This window comes from Saimiri boliviensis, chromosome 12, assembly GCF_048565385.1.
Source record: "Saimiri boliviensis isolate mSaiBol1 chromosome 12, mSaiBol1.pri, whole genome shotgun sequence".
Taxonomy (NCBI): domain Eukaryota; kingdom Metazoa; phylum Chordata; class Mammalia; order Primates; family Cebidae; genus Saimiri; species Saimiri boliviensis.
Genome location: NC_133460.1, coordinates 87,257,631 through 87,275,546, shown reverse-complemented (window position 1 = coordinate 87,275,546; position 17,916 = coordinate 87,257,631). Strand labels below are relative to the sequence as shown.

The 17,916-nt window shown below is 54.5% G+C and overlaps 1 protein-coding gene across 3 annotated transcripts in view; it reads right to left on the bottom strand.

Annotated features, from left to right (window-relative positions):
• Positions 1-1,196: 1,196 nt before the first annotated feature.
• SUFU (SUFU negative regulator of hedgehog signaling) overlaps positions 1,197-17,916 on the bottom strand; it is a 133,116-nt gene continuing 116,396 nt past the window's right edge. For 2 of the 3 annotated variants that reach the window (XM_010333128.3, XM_010333129.3), the window contains exons 10-12: positions 17,588-17,726; positions 7,294-7,362; positions 1,197-4,506 (exon numbers count right to left, since the gene is read on the bottom strand). In XM_010333128.3, coding sequence (XP_010331430.2) covers positions 4,417-4,506; positions 7,294-7,362; positions 17,588-17,726 — 298 coding nt within the window. In that variant the 3' untranslated portion in view covers positions 1,197-4,416. Of the gene's footprint in view, positions 4,507-7,293; positions 7,363-8,704; positions 8,814-14,148; positions 14,151-17,587; positions 17,727-17,916 lie in introns of all 3 variants that reach the window. The other variant, XM_039465238.2, reaches the window with a different exon arrangement.

Genomic DNA, 17,916 nt, shown 5'->3' with positions numbered 1-17,916 from the left:
GCCCAGGAGCACTTCTCTTTCCAGAAACAGCCTCAGCCTGGTGTTGTCTCGCAGAACAACCTAAACAGAGGATCTTGCTATTCTGCATTCTCTGGGGCAAGAACTTCACCCGGACCCTGAGTCCCTGTAGGCTAAAGTCAGATGAGGAGGAGGATACCTCCTCCAATCCCCAGTCTCCAGGGAGAAAAGGGAACAGTGGGGCCTAGGTCACCCTGGGGTTGTCAGCCTGACTTCCTACCCTCCCCACCTCCTCGTTCTGACCACCAGAGGGACTGAGGACCCTAGACAAGACCTGCTGCACTGCTCAGTTCGAGAGTTTAGTGAGGCTGCAGGGGAAGGAGTGTGGACCCCTCAGCAAAGGCCCCCCACGTGGCTAGGTCTCACAGAAGGGACAGGAGGTAAAAGCCCCCTCATAGGAGCTGACACCCCCTCTCTGTTGCTTATGATGTTCTAGGACCTCTGCCCCAGCCCCAGCCCCAGCAGAATCCCCTGCCACTCCCCAGGACAGAAAACCAGAAGGGAATGAATGTGTGAGGGCCCGGGTGCTCGCAGGTTCCAAGAACTCTTTCTGGGTGCAGCCCTCATGCCTGCCAGGCTAATGCCTTCTCCCCCAGCACAGCGCCTTCCCGCACCGGGCACTGGGCTGTTTTGCTGCCTCCTGGCCATGGAGAGGCAGGAGCTAGGCTGGAAAGAAGATACCCACTACCTCCCTCTGCTCCCAGCCCAGTGGAGTTGCTAGGGCAGGTGGGCTGCTTCTGAATGGCCCTTCTATCTGGATCCTGCCCCCGGGCCCTGGATTAGGAAGTGGAATTTAGATGTCATATGAGAGGAAGCTGGAGCAAGGACCCAAAGGAGATGAGGAGGGCCCCTCTTCCTAAGGTGAAAGGGGTTTTTGGTGAGAGGAGGGTAGAAGGATGAAGTAGCAGGAAGAGGGTCTTCACCCACCCACTCATCTCCCCAGACTGCTCCTTGATCCTACCCCGTTGACCTTAGAGGAATTCAGGACCGGGTGAGGGAGAGCCTGTCCCTGGAAAGTCATTTCTGCATGACTGAAGAGCCACCAGCTGTGCAATCCCACTCCTCGGCACCTCCTCCAATCCCGACAACGCCGGGGGCCTCAAACCCACTCCCTCTGCCAGGGCCCCGGGCTTCCTGCTCCACTACTCCACGCAGCCAGAAATGAGCACACAACCCAGGCACTTCTGCAAAGATGTTTAATGCACTTAGATTACACAGAGGAAGAGGGGGCAAGAAGGAAACATCTAAGTGAGTCACCCAAAAATTCTTACAAAAGTCCCAGGCTGGCTGCAGCCCCAGGAACCGAGTCGCCACTGACATTAAAAACTAATATAAAATTTACAAAAATCTGCTCGTTGCAGCATTCAGGTACTTGTACAAAAGGAGGGGTCTCTCTACAGGGCTCCTGACTTGTAACAGGGACCCAGGCACCTCATCTGGCGTGGACATCCTAGAAGCCAGAGAGGGAAGACCGGATAAAAAAATACAGTAAAGGAAATTCTTTACTGGCCTGCCCCATAGGGGCACCGACCTTCAGGTTTTCTCCCTGCTTGCAACTCAATCCGAAACCCCAGTCTCAAGACCCTGTATCTATTTTTTTAAATGCTCTAGCCCTTTTAGACTCTCCCTTCAGCTTCCCCAGTCCCTGCCTTGGAGCGCTGCCCTTGGAAGAGGAAGATGGGCAGGAAGAGGCATGAGCTCCCCAGCCAGGCCTGAGACCTCGCACAAGCCTCCCCAAACCCTCAGAATGGCAGCTGGGTCTGTGGTCCTCCTGCAGCCCACTCTGGGCCAGCGGAGCCACGGGAGCCTGCCTTATACAGCAGGAGACAGCAAGGGAAAGGCCCTTCTCAGAAGCTCTAGCACCAGGGACCTGGGGGGCTGGGTAGGACTAGGCAAATCTCCAAGCAGCCTGCAGAAAGAGGCAGATTTAGGGAGGGAGGCCCCTTGCCTCTTCCACCCACTACAAGGTCAGGGGCTCTCACAGAGCTGTAGGGAGGGAAAATCGGGTACATTCACCTAGCATCCTGTGCCAGAAGCCGTGCTGGGCAGGGTCCAAGGTCAGCCTGGCTTGATCTTTGAGGGTCCTCTGTCACTAAGCCAGCAGCCTGAGACACCTCTGGCAGGCACCAATGCCCATGGGAAAGGAGGCCTGGTCAGAGATGCGTGATGCCCTGCCCAGTCCCCAGAGCCAGTGAGACGAAGCCTGGCCCCTGCAGGATCTTGGATGTACACGAGGCTCCCTGAAATAGCATGGGTACCAAGGGGCCACAGGCTTCATGTGCTCATCATCTCGGAGCTCACCCACTTCCTCCTTTCCTTGCTCCCCTGGAACAGGTCCACATGCTGGCTGGTGCCTACCTTCAGTCTGCAAACGCCTTCCAGGCCTGGGGCAAGTTGCCGACCAGGTGCTTCATAAGCTGATGACAAAGCTTAGCTCAGAAAATGCCCCTCCCCACCCAACCACAGACGGAAGCAGGGTGAACTGCAGCGGGGGACCCTCAGGCCGGTCTCCAGCAAGACAGAGTGCAGGTAGAGGCTGGTCAGTGTGGCAAACTGATGGCACTTCTCTGCCTGTGAAATGTCAGAAGATAAGAGCTTCAGAGGAAGGGCTGCTGTGGTGGGTGAAGGCCAGTAGGGCTCCCTCTGAAAAGTCCTCAGGGCAGTAGAGGCACAGCTGCCGACATGAGGTTCCGAGTGGCTTGCATCTTGGCTGGTGGGGACCTGGAGCCAGTCTCTCCCAAATACTCCAGGCTGATGTGCCTTGTAGCTCTGAGCTTGATGGAGTTAACTGGATAGCCCTGAGGATGTGCAGAGGCCAGGCCTAGTGGCTCCAGGGAGGTCCAACTCCTGTCCCTAGAGAACCCAGCTGGTGCCCTCATACCCCTGGGGGCGCTCCTGTGGCATCCCTGGTGGTGCCTGTGTGTGTAGCAGAGGCAGATGGGAGCCATGAGGAGCCCTGCGTAGTCATGATTTGCTTTGAAGAGGTGGAAAGTGATCCTGAAGTATTACAGCAGTCCCTAGATTTGGGGGTTAGAAGGTGGGAAGGGGCTTGCTAGTTCCAGGTCAGGAGTGGGAAACAAGCCGGGAGGAACTCCAAATCCACGGGGTAGAGATAAGGCTGGCTTCCGGAAGGCAGACTGCAAGATCTGCAGCACTGGGGGTGAAGGGCTGATGACCATGAGAGGCCAGGATGCTGGAAAGGAGGCGGGATGAGGAGTGGAGATTGAAAGACAGGGCAGGGCATGGATGGATACGGGGAGGATGGGAGGGCAGCAGAGAGCAGTGTTAGCAAAACCAAAGTGAAAGAGATGTTGAGAGGCAGAGTTTTCAGTTTTAGTAAGCCAGTCCTACAGCCTGAGACTGGTAGGCCCAGGCACTGGGGAAATGAGACGGGACTGGTTACAGAGCTGGAGACCCAGGCCCTGAGTGGCAGTGTGTGACATGCTGAAGCTCACCCTCTCCCAGGCAGGCCTGGTTGGGTGGAAAAGGCCTAGAAGATGAGGCTGGGGTCACCAAGTCTTTGAGACCCATTCACTTGAAAACAGTAGCCCCCCTCCCTGGCCCCAGCTAAACTAGGCTCAAAGCTGCACAAGTTGGTGTCTCCACTCTCCCCCGGCCCCAGGCTCTGCCAGGCCCAGCTGAGAAGAAAAGCCTGTCTTTGCAGCCGGCTCCTCCAGGGCTCTGGGGCTGGCAGGCGAACACCAAGCACCTTCTGTCGTGGCAGTCCAGGGAGACATACAGCCCTGGGCCTCTGTCAGAGAATGGGAAAGTTCAATGGGGAATAAAGTTCTGTTTAAAAAACATTATATACATGGCTTCTGGACATCTTTGCAGAGCAATAAAATACCATCCGGTTTCTACAAAATAAAATAAGGAAGAAGAAAACCAAACACGATCAGAGGAATTGTTCCATGGCCAGAGAAGCTTGAGTAGCAAAGGCTTCCAGAGCTGAGCTGGGCGGTGCATCCACATGCTCTGCTCTGCACCTGGGCTGTCCGCCCACCTCCTGCTGTGCGGCACCCACCTCCTGCTGTGCGGCACGGGGTAGGTGAGAATGAGGCCTGTCTCCACCTAGGGGCACAGCCAGGGTCCAGAGTCAAACCTCAGACCAGAATCTATTCAGGCAGCAGTCAGGGAGGGTCTGCATTTGCCCGCTTACTGGCCTGATGGGTTGCAGGGCTTAGCCATGGGGGGTGGGGGGGTGCAGCCCCTGAGCTGGAGGTGAGATGGGGGCCCGTGGTCTGTGCATTGCACCCCACTGGGCTACGGGGTGGTGCTGCGCAGTCCTCCTCACACTTGTCCTTTTATTTGTGGGGATCTCGTTGACACAACTGTTACACTGGAAGTCACTGGGGAGCAGCTGGGCTCCCTGCTGGCCCCTGCAGGGCCCAGCCCAGGCTAGTGTAGCGGACTGTCGAATACCATGTCAGGCAGGATGGAGACCTTCAGCTTCTTTTCAGGCCAGCTGTACTCTTTGGGAAGTTTGAACTGTGGAGGGAGCAAGCACAGACCAGGAGTGTGAGTAATTAGCGGAATCCACCGTGCTCTTTCCAGACTGCCCAGGCCTGTCCGGGAAGCCAGGGATAGGATGGGCCGCGGGATGCCTGGCTTCCTTCTCAAATGCTAGACCCAGGTGGGAGGCTGGGCTCAAATGGCTGTAGTGGGTGACCTCTTCTTTCCCCACGGCCTGCCAATAATTAGCCAGGTTGGAGGAGGGCGTTTTCTCCTCCTTTTTCCACTAAGCTGACCTCCCTCTTGCTCACTTCCTTCGTTCTGCCTCTGGCCACAGGCATGTAAGGAATCTGCTCCCTGAGGCCCTAGGGCTGGAAGATGGGGGCTGGGGGAGGGTCTGGAGGCTGTGGGGAAGTGGCCAGAGCTCTGTCATTGCCATGGCCTCTCTTTCAGAGGATAGTGCAGGAAGAACCCTGGAACCTGTTCTTTGTAACCTTGGCCAAAGGCTCTAAAGGGAAAGAGGCCCTAGCTCGGCCCCAAAGTCAGAACCCCACTTGCAGCCTTGGTGGGTACAGAAGAGTGGGCTTGAGGTGATCCCTTTGGCCTTGCGGAGCCGCAAGAGGGGGCCAGTCCCCACCCTGTTCCCCATGTTCATTCGCACCGCTTCCCAGGGTTACCAGCCTCAGAGTGATCCCAGCAGTGGGCAAGGACAGCCACATGTCTCCCACCCTGCCCCAGGAATCACTGATTGGCCTACAGTTCTATTTCTCCTGTTCACCTGGGAGCCTCTGGTTGGGGAAGGGATTCCTTCTTTACAGTAGGACTTTGGAAGCAGTCTGGCATATAGCTGGTGCTCAATAAATGCTCACTGCCTGGGACTGATGCTGGAACTTAGACACAGGGTCTGTCTTTTCTAACTTGGCTAGACTGGAAGTCAGTGCAGGGTGGAAAGGAGAGAACAGTGCTTTCCACCTGCCTGGGGCTGGGGCTGGAGGCAGACAAGCCTGACCTTTCATGGCTACCTCCCTCTTCCCTCTCTCTGCTGGGGGGACTATCTCTGCCAGGACCAAAGTGGTGAGTGGGGCAGGGAGTGGGGACAGCCTCTGGACAGACAAGGTAAAAAAGAAAAAAGTCAGGCCGGGCGCGGTGGCTCAAGCCTGTAATCCCAGCACTTTGGGAGGCCGAGGCGGGTGGATCACGAGGTCGAGAGATCGAGACCATCCTGGTCAACATGGTGAAACCCCGTCTCTACTAAAGATACAAAAAATTAGCTGGGCATGGTGGCGCGTGCCTGTAATCCCAGCTACTCGGGAGGCTGAGGCAGCAGAATTGCCTGAACCCAGGAGGCGGAGGTTGCGGTGAGCCGAGATCGCGCCATGGCACTCCAGCCTGGGTAACAAGAGTGAAACTGTCTCAAAAAAAAAAAAAAAGAAAAAAGTCATTTTCAGTGACCTACTTTCCTCTGCTCCCCCTGGCTTCTATCCCTCTTGCCTGGACTGTTCCCCTCCTACCCCCTTAACACCCAAGCTCAGAGCAGCAGCCTGGCACAGTGCCATCCCAGTGCGACAGGGCCTCTCCGGAAGCGCTTCTGGGCAGCTGGCTCTGGTCTGACTGAATGGGGAGCCGGGACTCAGGGACCAGCGACTTGTGGGGGTTGATTGGCTGGCACGGACTGGGTGCTTGATGACTTTCGAATGTATAAATGAACTGATTTCTCAAGCTGCATCCCAGAGGGCAGAAGAGACACTGCTCTGCTCTGGTGACCCCTGGCTCTGGGGAGTTCCTGTCCACCTGGAGACCTGGCCTGGACGGTCCCACCCTGTGCACTCCCCTCAGCTTCCTGAACGTCAGAGTCCTCTGTGTCCTGGTTGGTGCCGCCTGGGGAGCCCTGGCAGCTGGAAGCTCCAGCCCTGGCTGGAACCTAGCTCCTGCTTGGCCTCCCTCTGGCTAGAAAGCCTGGCCCCTGGGAGGCAGAGTTCTCTCCCAAGCACATTTCCTGGCAGACAGGGCAAGGGAAGGGTCTGTCTCTGTCACAGGCAGGGCAGGGCCCAGGAGGGCTCTCCAGAGGCCCAGCCAGCCTGCTAATGTTCACTAACGCATGGGGCACTGAGGCCAGAAAGGCTCCCATCCTGCTGGGGTGCTAGGGGCAGGAGCAGGGGGAGGGGAAGGGACTTTCCAGGATGAGGTAAGTCCCTGCGAATGAGAATGCTGGGAACAAGGGAGAAAAAACAAAGGGGATTATGGACTCCATTCCTCTACCCCAGAGGAGTAGCTGGAGAAGGCACAACCACAGCTGGCCTGCCAGCTCCTCTGGCTCTGAGCCACGGCTGGATGAGGGGGACTAAGAGGGGACAGCTCACGGCTGGAGAAGGAAGCAGGGAGAGTGGCTCCTGGGTGGCCCAAGGCGAGGGCAGGAGTCCCTTGCTGCCCACCAGAACTCCCCAGTGGAATGTTCTCTGGCAGCAGACATGGGCTTTCTGTTCAGAACCTGCCAGGGAACAGCAGGGGCTGGGGAGAACTTGAACTAGCCTGAAGGCCCTGGCTTCCTCTTCAATGAGGTTCTTAGGAGCTGGCAATTTGGACAATTTGCTGGGTGTCCTTACAAGGGCTGGGGGTAGGGCAGGGAATGGGGGGGTGGCGTGCATAGAAATAGAAGAGAAATCTACAGTCTCTTCTCCAGCCTATCCCTGCACCTTGGAGAGGAGCCCACAGATGTAGCCACACAAATACATGCAAGCACACGTGAACACACACACACACACGTTTGCACACACATGGTCCCAGAGCCGGGACCCGCTGTCAGGGAAAGTCAAACAAGCTTACTTCCTCTGGAGAAGTCAAATCTTCTAAATCCTCCAACATTTTCTCTACAAACTCTTCGGTCAACAGAATCTGTGAAGGTACAAGGCAGGCTTTTATTATTATTATTTTTAATATATGATCTTTTGCCAAGCACCAAGCTTTAGACTTCTCTTCTGACCATGAAGGAGAGATGAGCTCACTGTGATTTGTTCAAGGGACAGAGGGAAGTGTTTGAGGCCTGTCCCCAACTGTCATTTCCCCCCCATTCCCTCCACCTCCCTACAAGATCAGACAGGGACAGAGAAGGAAAGGGGTCTGGGGACAATGGGGACGGGAGGGAGGACATTGGGAGGTCTGGGAATGCTGCTCCCGGAGGGGAGATAACACTGGTGGGGCTGGTAAAAAGGTTACATCAGGAAAAAAGAGGAACAAAAAAAAGAAAAATTAAAAGGAAAAAACATTTCAATTAAAAATATATTGATGAGGGAAAAAGCCCCTGTTGCAGTTGCCCAGGCCTCCTGCACAGTGTAGTGCAATCGCAGGGAAGAGCAGGGCCGAGGGCGGGGAAGCTGCTGCCCAGTCAGGCTCGCGGGTCCGCCTCTGCCCCCACACCGTGGCAGGACAAAAGGAATCTGTCTGAATTTGGAATACAAGCCCTGTCTGGAATCTGGAAATGCCCCGGAAGGTACATCCAAGAATGTCTGAGCTAGAGAACCTGGAGACTGTGGACCAACGTCTCTCATTTTACAGATGACAAAGGGACTCCCCACTTCCATTCCCATTCAGGGTAGCTACGTCCTCCAAGGATGGAAGCTCCCAAGCCAGTGCCCTGCTGGGCTCGATCAGCCACTGAGTTCCTCCAGGCTTCTTTGAGAGTCCTCTTCTCTAGGTCGCCTCCCAGCGTTCCACGCTGCTGTTCTAGTCTGACGCCTCATTGCCTCTCGCTTTGATGCTGAGTCTGGCCCCACTATTTGGCTAGCACAACTACCACCTTCATCTGCTAAAGAAGTTTTCACAGCCAATACCAATGTCCAAGGACTCTCAGGGCCTCTAAAACCAGATCTTCCTCAATCTGATGAGTCATTTTCCCCACCCACCCCTCTGGTCAGGCTGCTATGCAGAGCCAGGCCAAACTGACCTGAGGTCTGCACCCCACCAGGCCCTGGCTGAGGATCTTTCCTCTTCCAACCCTGACCCCTTCCTTCACCCCTCCCTCTCTCTGTCCTCGTCCTCAGGGCCTCCCGGCCTCCCCGAGCTGCAGACCCTTCTGTACCCCCAGGCCACAGCTCTACCTGTCTCCTCCCGCATACTCTGAGCACCCAGGTAGGGCACAAAGGAAGAAAGATGATGGGGTGAAGATCCAGATGAGGGGCTCTTCTGAGGGGAAACCCTCCCTGTGAGGAGGAGAATTGAGAACTTGAAAAATACCCACCAGGTTTCCCCTGGGAATTGTCAGCTGCCAAGAACAAAAGTTTCCACACTGTGAGATTAACAAGGAAAGTGAGCAAGCGGTACGGCTCGGGACCTCGAAGGATGGAGGTCTCCAAAGCAGGAAGTGGACAGGGTAGAGGAGGGAGTGAGGAATAAGAACACTACTCCCAAGTGAGCAGAAAAGCTATTATCATACGGGGCATGCTAACTGCTCATCTCCCTGTCTTACAGTGGAGGAAACTGAGACACAGGCAGGTTATGTAATTTGCTCAGTGTCACATGGCTTGTGAGTGGCTAAGACCGTATCCTGGTCCTGTCTGGCCTCTCAAGTTAGTGCCTGAAGTACTGCTCCAGAATGCTGAACTCTCACCCCCAGCACACTGACTCCTCTATTCATTCTTCCAGGGATACAGGCATGAAGGCAACCCATTTCCCACCAGGACAGGCACCCTCCCTTGGCTGGCAAGGAGACAGGAGACCCAGCCTTCCCAGGCTCCAAGCCCACAGCAGCTACAAAATAGCTCTGACCATCAGTCCGCATCTCCTCACCAAACTCTGTTCTAGGAGCTAGGGCCCTGACTGAGGACAGAGACAAGGCTTAGAGACAGAACAGGAAAGGCAAAGTTGGCAAAGCTGGGGGAGGTGCATCCCTACAGTTCTAATTCCCCAAAGTGGGGCTGGCCGACTCTGCCCACAGACTCCAGATTTACACCTACCTCTCCCATAGCCCAAGCTCTTGCTCCTCCTACTCTCTTATCCCAGGAGTCCTCCCCAAAAGTTCAGAGTTTCCTCACCAGTTATCACCAGTCTGCTGAAGTAGTACAAAAGTCCCATTCATATTTTTGGCATTTCCGGGGCTCACTGCCATCTCTGCAAATGCTAGCACAAACACAAGCATACCTAAAACCCAATTATATTACAATGACTCCAGTCTGGGCCGGGCTAATTTCTAACTCACAAATAACTTGGAGGGAGGGGCTTTCTGCCAGGTCAGTATATAGATCTAGGATTATAACAAGTGCTAAGGGTGAGATGGGGTAGGAGGGAGGACAGGAAGAGGGGCGAGGGTTCACAGGGGCTGTGGCCACCCAGTTAGACACCAGAGTTACTCTTCAAGGAAATGTAATACCACCAACACTGAGTTCATTCTAAGCTGGCTCCTCTGACAAAGGTCTGGAACTGATGCTAGGGAGAGGGTGAGGTATAGTGGCTTTTAGTAGAGCAACCACTATGTGTGTGGACTTATTTTGGGCTCAGTTGGGGAGGGAATGGCCAGATCAAAAACAAGGACAAACCCTAGTTGCTCCTCCATTTTCGCTTTTGGTGATTTGCTGGTTCCTGCTGGCAACTTCACATTATTTAAAAAGAATTAAAGGGGAAAAATTATACATGAGACCTGCATGATATTAAGGGTGACATTCTCTGCAAAGAAACACGACGGACTGTCATAGCTCCAGGCACCTAATTTAATTTCCTTTGGGAGTTAAACCTTAGAAGCTTGGATTGAACAAACAGGCCCTGTTCTTTGTATATTTCAAACCTGGAGCTGAGAATGTTAACAGATCTTATCAACAGGACACTGGAGATAGACAGCCAAGATGGGGCAGCTCCTGGGAGCTCTCCTGAGTAACAGAGTCGCCCTTGTGATGCAACTGTGGGAAAAGCCTGTGCAGTTCTGGGGCTTGGCACTCCTGAAGCTCACTGGGTCCCTACGGAGCTGCTTGGCTCTGCTACAAATAATGGGAATGATGATGATAAAAATGACAGTAAAAATGGCCAATGGCAGAATCAGTACCTGCCCCATGTGCCAGGTGCTGTGCTAAGAGCTTGATCAGTGTCATTTAGTTGAATCCTTGTGGCAGTCCTGCTAGGGAGGTGACTATCATCCCCACTTTGCCCAAGCGTAGGTACCCAGAGGAGACAAGGCGCTGGACTTTTATTTTTTAGACGGAGTCTTGCTCTGTCATCCAGGCTAGAGTGCAGTGGCACAATCTCGGCTCACTGCAACCTCCACCTCCTGGGTTCAAGTAATTCTCCTGCCTCAGCCTCTAAGTAGCTGGGATTACAGGAGACTGTCACCACATCTCACTAATTTTTTTTTTTTTCTTTTTTAGTCAGAGTCTCTCTCTCTCTGTCGCCCAGGCTGGAGTGCAATGGTGAGATGTGGGCAAACTGCAACCTCCGCCTCCCAGGATCAAGCGATTCTCCTGTCTCAGCCTCCCCAGTAGCTGGGACTATAGGCACATGCCACCACGCCTGGCTAATATTAGTAGAGATGGGGTTTCACCATGTTTGTCAGGCTGGTCTCGAACTCTTGACCTGTGACCCACCCGCCTTGGCCTCCCAAAGTGCTGGGATTACAGACGTAAGCCACTACATCCGGCCTAATTTTTCCTTTTTTTTTTTTTTGAGACAGAGTCTTGCTCTGTTACCAGGCTGGAGCACAGTGGTGCAGTCTCGGCACACTGCAACCTCTGCCTCCCGGGTTCAAGCAATTCTTCTGCCTCAGCCTCCCAAGTAGCTGGGACTACAGGCAGGTGCCAAATGCCCGGCTAAATTTTTGTATTTTTTTTTTTTTTTTTTTTTTTTTTTTTTTTTTTATGAGACGGAGTTTCGCTCTTGTTACCCAGGCTGGAGTGCAATGGCGCAATCTCGGCTCACCGCAACCTCCGCCTCCTGGGTTCAGGCAATTCTCCTGCCTCAGCCTCCTGAGTAGCTGGGATTACAGGCATGCGCCACCATGCCCAGCTAATTTTTTGTATTTTTGGTAGAGACGGGGTTTCACCATGTTGACCAGGATGGTCTCGATCTCTCGACCTCGTGATCCACCCGCCTCGGCCTCCCAAAGTGCTGGGATTACAGGCTTGAGCCACCGCGCCCGGCCAAATTTTTGTATTTTTAGTAGAAACAGTGTTTCACCACGTTGGCCAGGATGGTCTCCGTCAATTTTTCCATTTTTAGTAGAGACAGGGTTTTGCTATGTTGGCCTGGCCGGTCTCGAACTCCTGACTTCAAATGATCCACCCCACTTGGCCTCCCAAAGTGCTGGGATTACAGGTGTGAGCCACTGTGCCTGGCTCAAGCCTCTGGGCTTTAGAGGAGCAGCTATCTGACCTCATGGTGGTAGAGGATGCTTTTTTTCCTGTCTGGGGAAGACACCCCAACCCTAGAAGCCTGTATATTTGGGGATGACTTATCTGTCTGCTGATGAAGGAGGTGAACATAGCTTTGTTTTTTACCAATGACCTGGAAAATCAGCAGTCCCAAACTCTACCGGCCACGTATCTCCTGGCCTCCTGCTCAACTTAAAAAGGCTGGACGGCTGGGCGAGGTGGCTCGTGCCTGTAATCTCAGCCCTTTGGGAGGCTGATGAGGGCAGTTCTTGAAGTCAGGAGATCGAGACCATCCTGGCTAACATGGTGAAACCCTGTCTCTACTAAAAATACAAAAAAATTAGCCAGGCGTGGTGGCACATGCCTGTAGTCCCAGCTACTCAAGAAGCTGAGGCAGGAGAATTGCTTGAACCTGAGAGGAGGAGGTTGCAGTGAGCTGAAATTGCACCACTGCACTCCAGCCTGGGTGACAGAGTGAGGCTCCGTCTCAAAAAAAAAAAAAAAAATAGAAGGCTGGAGACCTGAGAGTGCTAAAACGCCAGACTGGCCAACTGGAAAGGAAGGCACGCCATGCCCAGAGATGGTTCCCAAGTGGGGACAGTGGGGCAAATTCCAAGGCCAGCCTAGTGAATACATATATCTTGACAGTTCTCTAGCCCAGAAGGTAGCAGTATAAAGACTGATAACAGCACTCACTGATATTTGCACTTACCAAGAGCAAGGCAGAAAACACTTATGTTTGTGCACAAACAGCTCTCAGAGGGAGGAGTCCATCTAGAGAGGAAGACCCCCCCCAACCAATCTGAGCAGCACACTCCCCTGGGAAGCTTCTGAAAATATGGGGAGGCTAGGCCCCATTCATACCTCCTGAATCAGAATACGCTGGGGCAAAGCCAAGGCATTGGTATTTTTAAGAGGTGCCCCACAAGATCATGGTAGGGCTGCTGGGGAAATACTCAGGCCCACAGGAAAACGGGGTTTGGGCACAGGCTTAACCGACAAGGGTGACTTGGTGGCTCTAGCTCCACCACCATCAAACTGGCTGAGCTGCCAGGGGAGCAATGGACCCTGGTCACCCCTAATTCCCACCTTTGGCCAGGGAGGGGGCTTGGAATCTAGGCCAGCAGCTACTCTAATGAGCTCACACCAGCTGCCTTAACTAGCTTGCCTGGTGATGGTAAGGGAGGATTGTCAACAACCTCCCAATTCCCCAGGTCCCAGCAAGTTCCAGAAAGGAACCCGAAAAGTGATCTTGTGTCAGTGCCTGCCCTGGGCAGGCCAGGCTGTGTGCAGGCAGGAGCCCAGCTGCTGCAGATCTGACGCCGATTCAAATGTCTGTGGTCAATGATATTTCTGAGTCTGCAAAGAGTGGCTGACAATGCCCACTCCTTCCCCTTGGTATGACAATCCACACTTTGTCCAAGGCCTTGTTTGTTCATCATGTTGACATGTTGTTCTTGCTTCCCAACAAGTTTGGCTTTCTTCTCCCTCCCTTTCCTCCTCTCAGGGAAGGAAATGTGTTGTTTACAGTGGAAGAGCCTGCCAAGGAGCTGCTCTGGCACCCGCAATGGCAGTGGAGGAGGTAGGGACAAGGAAACAGTCCTGTCTGCATCCCTTCCCTCCCAACCCCCTCCACAGACCAGACAAAAGCCAGAAAACAGCTTGGAGAACACCTCCCACCCAGATCAAGGGCAGAGGTATGTGGTGCGGCAGGTATCGGGCTGCAGTGGGGGCACAGATCTCGCTCATATTTTCTCAGTGGGTGGTGAAAAGTTGGCTTTGGTGGCCAGAAGCAGGCTCAGACTCCTGCTCTGGCTGTGGGCTGCCAGGAACACAGTGGGGCATCACAGTCCTTTCCTACAAGGAAAGGCACTTCCCCAGGCACACTGCTGGGTTCTAAACCTGAAAGGGCATCCCCCTGGACAACAAGGTCCCTGGGGCAGTCCAAGCAAAGGTCTCCAGGGAGAACAGATATGGCTGGGTTCACCAGTAGGAGGAGGAATAGTAGAGGCGCCAAAGAGGAGATACCCAGGGAATGGACTGGGGATTCCCAAGTCATCTTCTGTGCAATATCCAAATGGGTGGCAGAAGGCAGGGCTTGTCCAGAGGAGAGCTCGGCAGCAGCTCCCAATCCTGGCCTGGAGCAGCAGAGCCCACTTGGAACAGCTGCTGGGCGTTTTCTCCCGAGCCTGCGGCTTTCCATCAGGGCTGGCAGAGAATGGCTGGGACTGGGGGTGACACCTGGGTGAGCTGTCAGACACCACACAGCTGAGAAAGCATTGCGGGGCCTAAAACAATATTCTCATATTTGGTGATGTGACCCCTATGTGACCGCTGGGGCTGAGACTTCAGATCAACCCTGGCTGGGGACGGATGAACGCCTCAGCTCTGGGCCAGGCTCCCGCTCAGAAGACTAACAGCCCAGTGTTGACAGGCTCAAGGGAGAGAGGCTTGTTAAAGCCACTAGGATGAGGGAATGCTGGGGGAAGGAGGTGCAGGAGCAGACCTTGGCAGGTCCCCTCCCAGGGACTGAAGAGCCTCCTGCACAGCTCCGGAGTTGGCTGGTAAGCTTTACAGTCTCAGCAAGGATGAAAACAGCAAATGGCAGGGCAGACCAAGGCGTCGTTCCCTGGAGTGAAAGCCTGTGGAACTGGAGCTGGCTTCCTGCACCTCCAGATCCTCCATGAAGTAGGGAGTGTCCACTGTGCTCCACCTGGGGCTGCAGACGGCCCTGCTCTGCCACATGCTGGGGTCCAGACTCTCCTGGGTCTGGACTGATGGGGAAGTGGTGGAGCAGGTGGGTGTGGAGGCCTGTCTGGGGCCATTCCACAGGCTCTGGAAAGGGACTTGGGTTTCCGAACCTTCTGCCTTTTCCTCTTGGCCTCTCTTTTGTCACTCTTCCCTCATGCAGGGTGTCTCTGCCACACTTTCTCCCAAGAGATAACGAGTCTGGGCTGGTGCCCAGAACAAGGTGCCAGGGTTGCTGTAACAAAGTTATCCCAGCCCCTCCGTTTCAGCTGGGACCAACGGGAGAGTTCTGGCAGCAGTCAAGAGAACAGAAGACTGGGTCTCTTTATGTCCTGCGTCTCTTGGATTCTGCTCCTTCCTACTCCTCTGCGCCCAACAGGTCTGGGCACACAAGGCCCCAGGAGACACCCCGGAACCCTGGGGGCGCGAGCGAGAGATGCCTGCAGTGAGCAAAGGCAGGCCTCTCCGTGCTGGGGTCCCCTCCTGAGGAGCCTATGGCTCTCCTTGGCCCAGTGGAGTGGCCCTCACTGGCGACTGCAAGTCTAACCCCAGGCCTCTAGGAGGTCCTGCAGACTCCCAGGGAGACAGCCAGCCCCAGAGCGAGGCCTAGAGGCCCACAAGTAATTACAAACCCAGGTTCCCACAGGCGAGGGAGCTGCCTGTGACCACAGTGGCAAGACCCTAATGGGGGAGGCTGGCTGGCAGTCAGAGGCAGAAAGTGCTGACTGCCTGGCAGGGGGAGGAGGGCTGGTGTGGGTGTTGGCTCCACCGTTGAGAATCCGGCTGGGAGCAGGGTCAGAGGGTTTCCCAGGGCTCCTTGGAAAGGGCCTGAGAAACCCCTTGGTGATCAAGGGTGGGTGCTTGGGGAGTGGGGCCTCCGCCAGCCTTCCCGGGAGCTCTCCTGTGAGCTGGGCCCCGTGGCAGACCACAATAATGAGCCCATAACACAGGCCTTTGATTGAGCAGCTCCCAGCACAGCAACTTTATTGAAACATGCCGAGGCCAGCAGCTCGTTCCCACCGTGCCCTGGTTCCCTGGGCAACAGCCCATGGGAGGGGACCATGTGCTGGGGAGCCAGCGGGTGCTGAGCCTCAAGCTCACTGAGGGGCTGCCAGGGACGTGAGGGGATTGTGGCACTGGGAGTGGGAACCCCAGCAGCTACGAGGTCAGGGGCTTGAGGAAATGGGGTTGGGTCCGAAGGGCTTTCAGTGGACTGAGGGGCAACATGACATCTGCTGAGTCCTGTGGGGGACAAGCTTCCTGAGCTGCTGAAAATCAGAGACACTGACTAACCTCCCTCAGGGCAGGAGGACGTTCCAGGAGGGGAGGAGAGAGCTCCAAGGATAGGGTCAGATAGGAAACCGAACTGGGTAGAATGTATCCTGCAGTTTGGGAAGGCCCCAGCCCCTGCTGTCCCAGGAAAACGTGCTTGAACCTTTAATAAACACACATACACAAATATGCGCACGCGCACACACACACGCACATGCACACACTTGCTACCTGGAGACATTTAGGAATGATGACCTGTGAACTCTCAGGGGCTGGTCCTTACCTTCAGCCTCCCCAGCAGCTCTGCCCAGGAGACAGGCCTCCTCCCTCCCTGTTCTCCACAGGGGCAGGGGTAGCAGCCCAGGACATGGCTGGGGGTGGGGAATGGGGGGGAGGCCCTTTCTACTTGTGCTGGGCTAATTTCAAATATTACGCTTCACAGCTTTTGTTACAGTAACTACCAACACCACATGGACCGAAATCTAATGTTACCAAGTGGGACTTTTAAAATGTATTTATAACTTTATGGTTCAAAGTAATTTTGTTATGAAACGATATAATAACAACAGTGGAAAAAGGCAAGATAATTTATGGAACACAATATCCCTAAAGCACTAGCTTCCATTTCTATCTCAGCTTAGTCTGGGGAGTGTGGTTGGTGTCCTTTGTTTGCTGTTTGTTTTAATTAAGGGTTAGTATTTTGGTGGTGGGGGAGAAGAGGGGCCTGGCCTGAAGGAGGAGAAATTCTGTAGACATGCAGCCATAAGAAGTGTTTCTGTATTGAGTACGTGTGCTTCACAGACTCCCCAGACTGGGTGAAACCCACAAAACCCAGCATCATTCTCTTCCCCTCTACCGTAATGCCACATGCCTCTCCAATACATCGCAAACCAGGTATGGCCACCTTTAGGCTCATCAGGTTCCCTTTCTTGATACATGTGAGCGAGGTGAGTTAAAGTGTTCAATCCTCTCTCCACCCTTAACAAACAAACAAATGCCAAAAAAAGATGTTGTCCTTCCAAGACACTCGGGAGTGTGGTCAAGCAGGCTGAGCACCCGTTAGAGACCCGGGACGGGGGCGCGGGTGGGGTGGGGTGGGGTGGGGCCTGGAAGGAGGCCTATGGCTCTGAGGTCTCTGTACCCTACTTGGCATCAGCTCTGAAGCTTGCTACAGCCGGAAGAGCAAAGGAAGGACAAAGTGCTCTGGACAAGCCAGCAGGTCTCTGGTCACACACGCTCAGGAGGAATAGGAGGGCCATTAGAAAGGATGGGAAGGGGAGGCTCATCCCACTGAGGCCTGCCCAGCCCCTGGTCCAGGCACGCATGCCACTGTCTGAATTCTGGTGGGATTTCCATGTAGCCACTGGAGACTGGCCTCCACATATCCTCCCATCTTGCATTACCCTTGACTTCTTGTACCTTGGTTTACCCAGGGTTCAGAAATTCTTATAGCCTTCCAACCTAGATTTCCACAGGAAACAGAATTACCAATAGCCAGGGCCTGGAGAGTTAACACTTGTGTCTCAGGTGACAGGGGGAAAAGGCCAGGAAGTGCTCCTGGAACTGCTGCAGTGGACAACGGCATCTATACTCCACATCCACACACAGGCCTTGGGCCCTGAATCCAAGAGGCATTCATGACCAGCCCCTCTGGAAGGGGCGCCACCAAGAGTTGCCAAGGGAGAAGAGGAGGGGTGAGCAAGGAAGAGCCTATGGAAGGAAGGAAGGGAGTAGAAGAAGGGCCTTCTCACTTGTAACCAGGGTCCATGAGCCGCGTAAGGATGCTCCTCTGTGGCAAAGGCGCCTTCTACTCCCGTGGAGACAAACGTGATGGCCATGTCCCCTGTGATACTTTTATATGTAAAGTGCCGTCCATGCAGGAGCCTGCCCCTGGGGGTGGGAACATGGAGACAGTGAGGAGCTGGGCCTGGAAACAGTTCCAAGCGCAGCAGGCCTGGCCAAGGCTCTGGAACAGTGGGTACTATGCTCCACGGGACAGGGTGCCTGGTAAATGCCCTCCTGGCTGCCCACCTGCCCACTAACAGAGGACTGTATCCAAACATGTTCATTTCAAAGAGAA